This window comes from Microcaecilia unicolor, chromosome 5, assembly GCF_901765095.1.
Source record: "Microcaecilia unicolor chromosome 5, aMicUni1.1, whole genome shotgun sequence".
NCBI lineage: Eukaryota > Metazoa > Chordata > Amphibia > Gymnophiona > Siphonopidae > Microcaecilia > Microcaecilia unicolor.
In genome coordinates this window covers 287798924-287813278 of record NC_044035.1, presented here as the reverse complement: position 1 = coordinate 287813278, position 14355 = coordinate 287798924, and the positions used below count along the sequence as shown (strand labels likewise).

Genomic DNA, 14355 nt, shown 5'->3' with positions numbered 1-14355 from the left:
TTCGCTGCTTCTTCAGGGTCTCAGGCTGCAAATAGAGTACTCGCACAGAGCTGTGCGAGAGAAGGAAAACTTCTAGACCTAGTCCTTAGTGGAGCGCATGATCTGGTGCGGGAGGTAATGGTGCTGGGGCCGCTTGATAACAGTGATCATAATATGATCGGATTTGATATTAGCTTTGAAGTAAGTACACATAGGAAATCAAATACGTTAACATTTAACTTTAAAAAAGGAGACTATGATAAAATGAGAAGAACGGTGAAAAGAAAACTTAGAGGAGCGACTGCGAGGGTCAAAAATTTACATCAGGTGTGGATGCTGTTCAAAAACACCATCCTGGAATCTCAGGCCAAATATATTCCGCGTATTATAAAAGGAGGACGGAAGACAAAATGACAGCCGGTGTGGTTAAATAGCAAGGTGAAGGAAGCTATTAGAGCTAAAAGAAAATCCTTCAGAAAATGAAAGAAGGAACCGACTGAAAATAATAAGAAACAACATAAGGAATCTCAAGTCAAATGCAAAGTGCTGATAAGGAAAGCTAAGAGGGACTTCGAAAAAAAGATTGCGTAGGAGGCAAAAACACATAGTAAAATTTTTTTTAGGTATATTAAAAGCAGGAAGCCGGCAAAAGAATTGGTTGGACCGCTAGATGACCAAGGAGTAAAAGGGGCAATCAGGGAAGACAAAGCTGTAGCAGAGAGATTAAATGAATTCTTTGCTTCGGTCCTTACCAAGGAAGATTTGGGTGGGATTCTGGAGCCAGAAATGGTATTCAAAGCTGATGAGTCGGAGAAACGTAATAAATTCTCTGTAAACCTGGAGGATATAATGGGGCAGTTGTACGAAGAGTAGCAAATCTCCTGGACCAGATGGTATTCATCCCAGAGTACTGATAGAACTGAAAAATGAGCTTGCGGAGCTATTGTTAGAAATATGTAATTTATCCTTAAAATTGAGCGTGGTACCAGAAGATTGGAGGGTGGCCAATGTAACGCCAATTTTTTAAAAAGGTTCCAGAGGAGATCCAGGAAATTATAGACCGGTGAGTCTGACGTCAGTGCCGGGCAAAATGGTAGAGACTATTATTAAGAACAAAATTACAGAGCATATTCAAAAGCATGGATTAATGAGACAAAGTCAACACAGATTTAATGAAGGGAAATCTTGCCTCACCAATCTACTGCATTTCTTTGAAGGGGTGAACAAACATGTTGGTAAAGGGGAGCCGGTTGATATTGTGTATCTGGATTTTCAGAAGGCGTTTGACAAAGTACCTCATGAAAGACTCCAGAGGAAATTGGAGAGTCATGGGATAGGAGGTAGTGTTCTATTGTGGATTAAAAACTGGTTAAAAGATAGAAAGCAGAGAGTAGGGTTAAATGGTCAGTATTCTCAATGGAGAAGGGTAGTTAGTGGGGTACCCCAGGGCTCTGTGCTGGGACTGCTGCTTTTTAACATATTTATAAATGACCTAGAGATGGGAGTAACTAGTGAGGTAATTAAATTTGCTGATGACACAAAGTTATTCAAAGTCATTGATTCGCGGGAGGATTGTGAAAAATTACAAGCGGACCTTATGAGACTGGGAGACTGGGCGTCTAAATGGCAGATGACGTTTAATGTGATGCATGTGAGAAAGAGGAACCCGAATTATAGCTATCAGGCTTATTTTTGAAAGGGATCGCCGGCGATCTTCCGACACAAATTGGGAGATCACCGGTGATCTCCTGATCCCGGCCAAATCAGTATTATCGAAAGCCGATTTTGGCCGGCTTCAACTGCTGTTTCGTTGCGGCACCAGCCAACCTTCAAGGGGGCATGTTGGTATTGTAGCGAGGGCGGGGTGGGGGCGTGGGTACGAGATGGCCGGCTTCAGCTAATAATGGAAAAAAAAGAGGCCGGCTCGAACGAGCATTTCACCGGCTGTACTTGGTCCATTAATTTTTAGGACCAAGTCTGTAAAAAGTGCCCCCAAATGACCAGATGACCACCGGACGGAAGCGGGGATCACCTCCCCTTACTCCCCCAGTGGTCACCAACCCCCTCCCACCCAAAAACACAAACACTAAAACTTTTTTTGCCAGCCTGAAATGTCATACCCAGCTCCTTGACAGCAGTATGCAGGTCCCTGGAGCAGTTTTTAGTGGGTGCAGTGCACTTCAGGCAGGTGGACCCAGGCCATTCCCCCCCTACTGTTACACTTGTGGTGGTTAATGTAGAGCCCTGCAAAACCCCCCAAAACCTACTGTACCCACATGTAGGTGCCCCCTTCACCCCTTAGGGCTATGGTAATGGTGTAGAGTTGTGGCGAGTGGGTTTTAGGGGGGATTTGGAGGGCTAAGCACATAAGGTAAGGGTGCTATGCACCTGGAAGCTATTTTTTTTGTAAGTGCCCCCTAGGGTGCCTGGTTGGTGTCCTGGCATGTCAGGTGGGCCAGTGCACTACAAATGCTGGCTCCTCCCATGCCCAAATGCCTTGCATTTCGCCGGGTTTGAGATGGCCAGGCCCGGTTTCCATTATGGCTGAAAACTGAAGCCGGCCATCTCATATAAACCCGGCGATCCACTGGTGATCCTGTTGTAAACCCGGCAAATGATCTGGCAGGCGTCAAGCGTATTTCGAAAATACGCTTGGCTCCGCCTGCTTACGGCATTGGCCCTGAAAATGACTGGCCATCGATTTGGCCGGCGCCGTTCGATTATTGCCCTCTATGTCATGCAAGGTTCCACGTTAGGAGTCACGGACCAAGAAAGGGATCTAATTGTGGACGTTGACACTTTCTGCTCAGTGTGCTGCTGCAGCTAAGAAAGCAGATAGAATGTTAGGTATTATTAGGAAAGGAATGGAAAACAAAAATGAGGATGTTATAATGCCTTTGTATCGCTCCATGGTGTGACCGCACCTCAAATATTGTGTTCAATTCTGGTCGCCACATCTCAAAAAAGATATAGTGGAATTAGAAAAGGTGCAGTGAAGGGCGACAAAAATGATAAAGGGGATGGGATGACTTCCCTATGAGGAAAGGCTAAAGCGGCTAGGGCTCTTCAGCTTGGAGAAAAGGCGGCTGAGGGGGGAGATATGATAGAGGTCTATAAAATAATGAGTGAAGTTGAATGGCTAGATGTGAAGCATCTGTTCATGCTTTCCAAAAATACTAGGATTAGGGGGCATGCGATGAAGCTACAATGTAGTAAATTTGAAATGAAACGTAGAAAATTGTTTCTTCACTCAACGTGTAATTAAACTCTGGAATTCGTTGCCAGAGAATGTGATAAAGGCGGTTGGCTTAGCGGAGTTTTAAAAAGGTTTGGACAGCTTCCTAAGGGAAAAGTCCATAGACCGTTATTAAATGGACTTGGGGAAAATCCACTATTTCTGGGATAAGCAGTATAAAATGTTTTGTACATTTTTGGGATCTTGCCGGGTATTTGTGACCTGAATTGGCCACTGTTGGAAACAGGATGCTGAGCTTGATGGACCTTTGGTCTTTCCCAGTATGGCAATACTTATGTACTTATGCACAGAGTTTAAATACTGAGCTGATTGTTTGCTGCTCCAGTTCCTGCAGAATTATTGAGCCATATAAATGGATGGATCTCTTCTGCTGTAAAAAAAAAAAAAAAAAAAACATTGCTCAGAGAGTACTGGTCTCTGTCTAAATCTCACAATTTCACAGAACTGAGATCAATGTAATCTTTAAAGATAATATGTGACCATGTCTGAGAAAAGATGACTAAAGTTACCAGAAACAAAAAGTGAGGTTTTCATGAATTGTGTTAGAGCAAACAATTTGTAACAGAATAGTCCAAACCTCATCCTTTTATGTGAAAAAAACATTTAACGTTACATGGACTGCATGGAACTATGACTTGAAAAACTGGCCACTCTTAACATTTTGAATCCACTACTTAATTCACCTTTTCCCACAGATGATCACACATTATACATATTTTACCAGTATTTTAATTGTGAAAAGTTCTGTATTAATTCTCCCTGCATCTTGCTCTCTCCTCTCCGCAAATAATAATAATCTGTTTTGAATTGGAAACCCATTAGGAAGATGTTTGTAACATTAGGTGCCCATTCATTTTATCTGGAGGAAGTTGCTACCATCCCCTCAACTCTTCACAGATCTCATTCTTCACATTATCACGAGCACATACGTTTCAATCCATGCCTGCTCCCAGTACCTCTAGAAATCCTTTCTCATCTCAACTAAAATCCCCAAACTCCACATGAAATTAAAAGTAATAATTATTTTGCTCCTGAAAGCATCCAATTAGCCTTCTTTATTCATTGAACCCTCTCTGGAATCATCCTGGCTAAATATCCCATCCCTCTGTGCTCTTCTTCAGTAATACCCTTACTCCAGTCATAAGCCCTCAATGATAAGGATCTACATAGCTGGCTAATACTTAAAGGGCAATTCTATAAGTTGATGACTAAAGATAGGTGCCAATTGTGCACTTTAAGTTATAGAATAATAGTAAATATGCATATTATTGATGCAACTAATTGGCAATTTGGGGTCTGATATTCAGCAGCAGCGATCAGCGTTTTGCTGAATGCAGTCAAAAAGCATTAAACCTAAGGTCTCAGGAGCAGGCCAAAGTATAGCTGGTTCCGTGCAATATTCAGCTCTTAACCAGCTATGGGTTACCATATAAAGATAGGACTGACTTTTGTGCAATCTTATTGTGCAGTTAACCTGCCAGTTAAGTGCTGAATATCGGACTTAACCGGCCAAATGCCATTTCCCCCAGAACGCCCCCAAAACAGCTAGTTTTCAGTTTGGTGCTAACTGGTTATTTTCTGCAGCACTAACCGGTTAAGTGTCACTGAAAATTAGCAATTAAACATGAACAGGTGATTTAACTGGCCAGGAGCCATTTCTGAATATTTAAATTGCTGTGAAAATTGACCCCCCCCCCCCCCCCCCCCATGTGCATGTTATGTGCTATTCTATAACATATGCACCAAAATCACTTAGGGTTGAATTCAATAAATGGTACTGAAAATAGGCACCAGGAAAAATCAGCACTTACCCCTTTTCTAGAAAGAGTGCCCCATGATGAGCACCCTTTATAGAATAGTGTCTAGCTGGAATTCCCAAGCCCAACTTTGGGTACAACGACTTATGCCAGCTGAAACTTGGTGTAAATCCTGGCATGCAAGTTGGATGTGCATCCCCAGAATTCTATAACACAACATGCATCTTTTGAGAAGACCCCTGATCTGCCCATTCTCCTTCTGTGGCCACGCTCCATTTTGGGTTGCATGCTATGTGATTTGGGCACCCAAAAGCATGAGCATCTCGGGATTGTGCTCAAATTTGGGCATAGATAATTGGGTGCCCTTTATAGAATCTGTTTAGTGTGTAAATGTGAGGGCGTAAACACGGGCAGAGTAGGGGTGAGTCATGAGCATGCCTCTGAGATACACATGTAACTTATAGAACTCTATGAGTTATGTGCCCTTCTGGGCACAATTAGGTGCCAATATTTATAATTGCCATTGACCTGGCATAACTGTTGGCACCTAGCTTTAGGTGCACCGCCCATATTCTATAATGGAATCTTGGTGCCAAGATGCTATTATAGAATTGGCACTAAGTGCAGGGCAACTACATCTTGGCACCAATTTATAGAATTGCCACCTAAACAATTTGCAGGACATGTCTGTGATAGGAGCCTAGAGTTATGAACCACAAGTGAATGAATACCAAGAGCTAAACAATATGAATCCTCCAGTGAGACATGTTGTACACATTTAGAGATTGAATTTGGCCAGTCCTATAGAGCTAAATAGTTATTTTGTTTCCAACTTTTAATGTTTCATGCTGCTGCTGCTTGCTATAGAAGCCTAAATTCCCACTGATTTGCTTGTAATATGTTTTTTCTTGTCTAGGGTATTATATTTCAACTCCTACAGGACCTGGAATTGGCCAGCGAGTGAGACTATATAGCCTCCTCATATCTTCTGCTCCACATGCACTCTGCCTTAGCTTCTGGTATGTTACTGACACCCATTACAGAGATTAGTGTCAGATCATTACCTTTCAGTCACTGCTTGAAATGCTGCTTTGGTGACCTGAGGTATCGGACAATGAGATGGTAGGAAGTCTGTGAAATAATCCTATGAAGTCCACTAGCACTCATAGCACAGGGTAGAAAATAATGGAAAATTTATCTTTGGGGATTCAAAATTTGAACTTATACCACCAAGAGTTAACAAATATGCACATACCTCAAGTCCCTAGACCAGATAGATACCCTCTTGGCAGCGAAGAGCAGTGGCAATGAAGAACCACTGACTTAGCATGAAAGCATTTCTGAAGTCCATGTTCTTCATCAAATAAGTTCAGGGGAACAGAACAAGCCTTTTTAAATAGAAAAGTTTATAATAGCAGCAAGAATGAGGAGACATCTTTAAGAAAGAGATAAGGAATGAGGCAAGAAAGAGGCTCAAAACAGTAGAGTGGTAAAATCAAACCACAAGTGAATCAGGAGAGTAAAGGAACTGCAGAAGAAGAAAATAAGAATTACAATAATTACTTTGCTGTTGTTTAACATTTCTATGTAAAGGGTCTAGTGACCTGGAGAATTACTATAGCTCCAATGTAGCATTATATTTATTTATTATCCCACATTTTGCCACATAGCAGTAGGCTCAATGTGGCTTACAGGTTCTGGAGAGGAGAATAACAACTCCGGGAATATATACAGAGTGGAAAATAGAGTAACAGTAGGTGCAAGGAAGTTGATAAGGTTCGGGAAAAGAGAATACAACTTTGGGACGAATATATAGTAGCATATAGAGAGAAGTAATCCCAATGAGGCTGATAAGTCTTATTTCTGTATGATCAGTCTCATTGGATTGGTTATTCTTCCTGTCTGCCTGAATCTTTTGTTTTTCTATTATATAAAAAAAAAATAGTTCCAGTCTTAAACTTAAAAAAAATTAAATTTTTCAACAAGGTTAGTTAGTTTATATGCAATAGGGTGAAAGGCACAGGCCAAGGCATTTAAAAAATGAATACTCTCATGAAGGATAATTAAAAATAAAACTTTCTACCATCAAAACCAAGGGTCCTGTTTACTAAGATGCGTTAGTGTTTTTAGCGCGCCTACACTTAGCGCATGTGCTAACCATGTAGGTCCCTATAGGGATATTGTAGGCACGTACATGGTTAACGCACGTACATTGTTAACACACATTAAAAATGTTAATGTGCCTATAACGCTGCTTAGTAAACAGGGCCCCAAGCATGGTATGTACATGTATTTACAGGGAGAGATTTTAAATATACATTTGTTTGTATATAAAGTAAGCATTCTCTTGGGAAGAACTGAATGAAATTTGGGGTCAACATATATATTTTGTAGAAAGCAAAGTACATTGCAAAACTTGGCAGAACTGTGTGTTTATTTATGCCTCCTCCAGGACAGGTATAAATATACATTTGTACCTGCTTCCAGTAGTTGCATGTATAGCTGTAATTTTAGGAGTCAAAAAGCAGCAAGGCAGGTGGTCCGTCAAATCCAATATTGAAGATAAAAACAACAAGGCAGACCTTGTAAAAAACATTGTTTTTATTAATAGATTAAAAGCGCCCAGAAATTTAACATAAAATGCTTGACATGGCCATGTTTCGCCAGTATAAAATGGCTGCATCAGGGGCAGTGGGTCACTGTAAATGAAAATAAAATCATTCAGTATCTAATAAAATACTATAAAAACATAATTATAAATAAGCAATAAAAACATAATTAATAAATAATAAAAACACAATTTCTGGGAGCTTTTAATCTATTAATAAACACTGTGTTTTTTTACAAGGTCTGCCTTGTTTATCTTCCATAGCTGTAATTTTAGACATATTCCCCAAATTCTATAAATGGTGACTAAAGTTCCGTGTGCAAATCAATGCATGTAGCCAGTTTGTGTGTGGAACTTAATTGCTTGACAAGCCAATCAGCACTGATAATGGATGTTAAACACGCAATTATCAGTTCTAATTGGCACTAATTAGGATTTATGAGCATGGCTTGCTAAACATATTCTATGAAGTGATGTGTGTAAATCAGACTGCGCAGATCTTAACTGGGTTGTGACCATGGGAGGGGCATAGGTGGGTCATGGGTGTTCTGAAAATTTACATGCAGTATTACAGAATATGCCCAAGCAGTGCCTAAATAAGATGTATGCATTTCTACCAGGTTTTAGATGACATAAATGCCTGCACTTAAATTTTAGTTACAGGATGGCCGCTATACATCCTATATAATAAAAAGCACCTCCAACGTTCTGAAGCTGGCTGCTGACTGCGTGGACAAAAACCTTGAGGCATTCGTGCGCTTCCTGGTACATCATCATCGACACTAACCAACCACAACAAAGCAACACGATCCACAGGAATCGCATTCACTCTCATAGCCCCGCCCTCAGAAAAACCAAACGACAGCAGCATGAGGCCCCGCCCCGCCGTAACACCATGCCCCCCCAGGTCGCCGCCCCCAGCCTACACAGAATGTAAATGAACCAATCAATTCCACTGCAAGCAAGGAAGCCTGTTGGTTAATCTCTGTTTCCACTCCCCCACGCAGCCGTCATTGCCATACACTCAAAACAAAGCAAGCAAACCTAGGAGCAGTGTTGCCAGGTGGGCGGTTTTACCGCCCAATTGGGCGGTTTTCCGCGACCCGCCGCGGGAAATTTTTGCCCGCGGCGGGTTGCGGTTTTTTTGGGCTGTTTTTGGGCTTCAGGGCGGTTTTTTCGGCCGCGGGGGGCGGGGTTAGTGACGTTTTTTGGGCGGGGTTAGTGACGTTTTGGGCGGGGTTAGTGACGTGGGAGGCGGGGCCGATGACGTAGGAGGCGGGGCCGATGACGGGGAGGCGGGGCCGATGACGGGGAGGCGGGGCCGATGACGTGGGAGGCGGGGCCGGTGACGGCGGGGGCGGGGTTGATGACGGCGGGGGCGGGGGTGATGACGCGGGGGTGGGGGTGTCAGGGGCGGGGTTTGTGTTTGGGCAGGTTTTGGGCTGTTTTTTGGCCTGGATTGGGCTGGAAAAAAAATTTCCACCTGGCAACCCTAGGAGCTACTACTCCACATACGGCACCCCTCCCCCCCCCCCATCATTCTGACACATACACACAAAAACACCCCCACCCTGCACCACCGCCTCAAGGTGTGGGACAGCCTGAAACAGCAAACACACCGAAAAAGCACCCCCACCTCCTCACTCACTGAGGCAGGCTGAGTGATCGAAAACAAAACAAAACAAAAAAAAACACCAGCTGAGGGGAAGGGAAAGGAGAGAAGGATAGCAAGGAGAAACAAAGAAGGTCGCACACCAAGCCACACCCCCCTAACGACTCACTCACTGAGGCAGGCTGAGTGATAGAAAAAAAAAACAGCTGAAGCAAACGGGAGGGAGAGGAGCACAGCCAGGAGAAACAAAGAAGGTAAGGGGGACCCCTTGAAGAGATGTTTTCCCCATTGCCCAGCAAGGAGCAAGAAGAACATTGGCTCCTCCCAAGAGAATCCAGACAAATCTAAAGCACTCCTCCTTACTAATCACCCACGCACACACACTCATGCAACATCTAAAACCTCCCCCCCCCCCTTCTGTCATTCTGACACAGGAAAAAAAAGTGACATCCTGCCAGAAAACCTCCCCTGTCTCACACATACACACAGGATCTCTCTCTCTCTACACACACACACACACACACACACACAATTACTGACTCACACACGCACACACACTCATGCAACATCTAAAACCTCCCCCCCCCCCTCTGTCATTCTGACACAGGAAAAAAAAAGTGACATCCTGCCAGAAAACCTCCCCTCTCACACATACACACACGATCTCTCTCCACATACACACACACAATTACCCGCCACCCCGCACGGCAACAATTGTCCCCCCTCCAAACACTGTCACACACAGACACCGCTACCCTCTCCCCCCCCCCCACATCATACACAAACTCTCCAAGGGACAATCACCATCTTTCTCTCTGACACAGACACACATTCCTTCCACCCCCCCCCCCCCCCAACATCATACACACACTGTGCCATGGAGAAACAGCATCTCTCACTCACACCCACACACTCCCCTCCCACCCCCCTTAATACACAAATTGTAACATGGAAAATCAAGATCTCTCTCTCTCTCACTAAGACACATACACTTTCCCTCCAACCACCACCACCACATCATACACAAACTATGCCATGGTGAATAAAGATCTCTGTTTCTCACTCACACCCACACACTCCCCCCCCCCCCAAAAAAAAAAAAAAAAATACACAAGCTCTAACATGCAGAATCAGCATCTCTCACTCACACCCACAAACACAACCAACACAAAGAAAAAAAACAGAAAAAACAAAAAAATATTACACATAATACAACAATGTAAATTAATCATTAGCATGACAACACGGTTCTCCTAACAACCCCTTTCAAAACATTAATTGCAGGAAGCCAATACCTTGCTAGCGCCCGTTTCATTGGTTTCAGAAACGGGCCTTTTTTCCTAGTCAAACATATAAACGGCGAGTGACCGAACTCACTCGCAAATGCGCAGTAGAGACTTCGCTCTCTGTCCCGCCCCCGCATCAATACGTGATGACGGGGGCGTGACAGAGAGGGAAACTGCACTCCCCCCCCCCCCCGAGGTCGCCACCGCCACCCTTCCACCCGGCCCGGGCCCTCTGATCGCAATTAATTCAACTTACATCGCCGTAGCACGCAGATCAGCTGAGCTCCGGTTGGCCTTCCTTCCCTGCCTGTGTCCCGCCCTCGCCAGCAGTATGTCACACGAGGGCGGGACACAGGCAGAGAAGGAAGGCCAGGCCGACGGGAGCTCAGCTGATCTGCGTGCTGCGGCGATGTAAGTTGAATTAATAGCGAACAGAGGGCCCGGGCCGGGTGGAGGGGTGGCGGCGGCGGCCGTGACTCCGGAGAGGGGCTACCGGTAGTGGCAACCTCGGTGGGGGAGGGGGCCTTGGAAAACCCCCATTCCAATTGTAGCCCGTTTTAACGGGCTCAACGGCTAGTTTTCTATAAACTGCAACTAACGTTAGGTGTGGTTTATAGAATAGAACTAAGTGTGGGGTTTTTCAGCGCTGATGTTTTAGACACCATATATAAAATATAGCCCATTGAGGGGAATTCAGTAAATGGCACCCAAAGTTAGATACCAGGAAGATTTGTGCTAAAAACTAGTATTCTGTAATGGATACTCTATGCATCCTCAGGGCACCTAAATGGAGATGCCCAGTTTTAGAATTGCCAATATTCCAGCCACATCCACTTTTGTGGCTGTTTATTTAGCTTTTATTTAGATTTTCCTAAATTACTGTATATTCAGTAATAGGACCTTACAAAAAGTCATATTAGTAATTCAAGAACAAATTCCATTTTAACAACAACCAGGATATGAAGGATTCGACAAGAAATGCAGATTGTAGGTTCACATTTATTATTTTCAAAATATAAAAACATATTATAATAGAAAGATAAATTGCTAGTTCTTTTGGATACTACAAAGAAAACCCAGGTTTCAATAGCTAGTCTCAAAATGTTCATTTTATTTTCAGAATTCAAGCCCATGATTTCTGGGTTTATCTTTTGTCAGATTTTCATTTTTTCTGGCCTATATGATGGTATCACTCATTAAAGGTGTTTTCATATCATAAACTTTTCTATTTAAAAAGCCTGTTTTGTTCTCATGGACTTATTTCATGAAAAACATGGACCTTAGAAATGGTTTAATGCTAGTTCAGTGGGTTTTGTTTCTTCACTACCAAAACAAGTCCAATTTTGAGGATATGCAGTTGGTCTAAGAACATGGGCCTTTGCATGTTTTGTCATTGTCAATGGCATAAATTCAAATTCTAGATCCTCAGTTCAAAGTCTACAGACTACTAGAGCAAGGATGGGAGGTTCCCTTGAAATCTAGGAGCAGGAGTACCCTTTTTACCTAATTGATATAGCAAAAGTTAAAGAAATATTCCTAGGTCCTCTCCTTCCTTTCCTACTCACGAGCCCTATTGGCTTTCATTTAGATGAAGTACAGAATCATATACATAAAATACACAAAACAACCACATAACGTTAGCAATAGGCTAAGAAATTGCATTCACATCATTAAAATTAATACAAAACACGTCTAGTATTTTTCAAAATTACATAAAATTCAATTCATTCCACAACTGAGTAGGGAGTGCATTCCGTTGCTGAGAACCTGTTACCGAAATGACACATGAATGAGTTATTGTCTTTCAGGCTACAACAACTGAGGGTAAAACTACAAAGAACAGATTGACTTCAAAGAAGTGGACAAACAGAATCATAGTGCCGAATCATGGTCCCTAGTTCAGATGGCACACCTCTATGAAGACTTTTAAAAACCAGGCATACATTTTTAAATACTCTGGGTTATTTTCTATTCCCCCCCTTCCCACACCACATCTCAATAGCCCATATCTGGGTATTTTCCTTTCTATCCTCCTCATGGCCCATTCTGTTTCCTTTTCTCTTGTCTTTTCTCTTCCCTTCTGGCCCATTCCTGGGTCCTCTTCTCTCATTGCTACCTTCTTTGCTCTCCCATGGCCCATTCCCAAATTATCTTCAACTCCTGCAATCCTCATCCATCCATGTGAGGGGTAGGGCCATCCTAGGTCCTCTTGGCAACTACCAGCTCACACTGTATTTTGCTAATATTTCAGCAGTAGTGCTCATGCGATCATCAGATGGACATTCAGGGGTTGACTGGCATAAGTTCTCTGACATTGCCTGTCATTCAATTTTGCAGAGTCTAAATACTATTTCTAAGTATGGTAGTGGGTCACTAGATCCCCTTCTTACTTAGCCCCCCTCCCCCAACACAGAAATACACACAGCACAGGAGCTTTGGACAGAATTTATACCACTCTGAAATGCTGAAAATTATTGTTGAGAATCATGATAGTAGATGCTTTGACATGCTCTTTCTGGATTCTGTCTATTCACTTCATAAAGCCTGAGATAATAGGTTTTCCCAGTCACCTTCCCATTGTGATTAAAGAAAGAGAACAGGATTATGTTAATTTAGCTGTATTAGTTGGGTACTTGAACATCCTCCCACCACCCAAAAACATTGACTTTCTCATATACCATAATGTTCAGATCTGTGTTAAAAAATCTAACTATTATAGCAAATTTGTTGTTTAAACTATTGATCTTCCATTGCTCACTGGTAATTCATGTAATCATTTTATTTATTTATTAGGATTTATTTACCGCCTTTTTGAAGGAATTCACTGAAGGCAGTGTACAGTAAGAATAGATCAAACATTATTATGTTGTATATACAGAAAGTTCTGGCTTGATGAAAATTGTTTCTATTCTAGGTATCATATGTATGGTATTCATGTTTATCGTTTAAGTATAAATATCACTAATGAACGTGGCATAGAAAAAACTGTTTTCCAAAAGCAAGGGAATTATGGATTCTACTGGAATTATGGACAAGTCACTTTAAATGAAACATCAGCTTTTATGGTTTGTGAAAGATCTATTTATTTATACATTTTTTATCTAATCACTTGCACTCTGGGGTCTTTTTACTAAGGTGCACTGAAAAATGGCTTGCAGTAGTGGAGGCTCGGGTTTTGGGTGCACACCAATCCATTTTTCAGCGTGCCTGTAAAAAAGGCCTTTTTTAAATTTTTGCCGAAAATGAACTTGTGGCAAAATCAAAATTGCCACGCGTCCATTTTGGGTCTGTTACCTTACCACCAGCCATTGACCTAGCAGTAAAGTCTCATGTGATAACAGGACGGTAATGACCTATGCATGTCAAATGCCACTTGGCGCGCCTTCAAAAATAAATATTATTTTTCGGCCACGTGGAATGAAATTACTGCAAAAGCCACAGAGTAACCAGGTGATATCTCCATTTTGGGGTGCATTGGGCACGTGTAGATGCTTACGCAGCTTAGTAAAAGGGCCCCTCTGTTTCCTGCTATATGAAGATAAACATATTAGCCTAATAGTGAGAACAGCAGTCTGAGAAGCAAGGAAGCCCCGTTCAATCCTACTACTGTTCATTGTGACCCTGGACAACTCTCTTAACCCCCTCCCTCATATTTCCTCAGCTACAAACTCATGATTGTAGGTCTTAAGGGGACAGGGAAATACGTTCTATACCTGAATGTAACTCACCTTGAGCTACAACTGAAAAAGGTATGAATGAAAAATAAAGAAATGAAGGCTTATTGTCAAAGGAAGATGAGCATCTGACCACAGTCCTTCAATTTTAGGAATCTAAAGTTTGGCACCCTCAGCCATACT

At 42.5% G+C, this 14355-nt stretch overlaps 1 protein-coding gene across 1 annotated transcript in view; it reads left to right on the top strand.

Moving 5' to 3' along the window:
• The window catches only part of TMPRSS15 (transmembrane serine protease 15), a 183245-nt gene that overhangs the window by 78510 nt on the left and 90380 nt on the right, over positions 1–14355 (top strand). Inside the window, exons 12-13 of the mRNA XM_030205046.1 lie at positions 5909–6011; positions 13413–13563. Coding sequence (XP_030060906.1) covers positions 5909–6011; positions 13413–13563 — 254 coding nt within the window. The remainder of the gene's footprint in view (positions 1–5908; positions 6012–13412; positions 13564–14355) is intronic.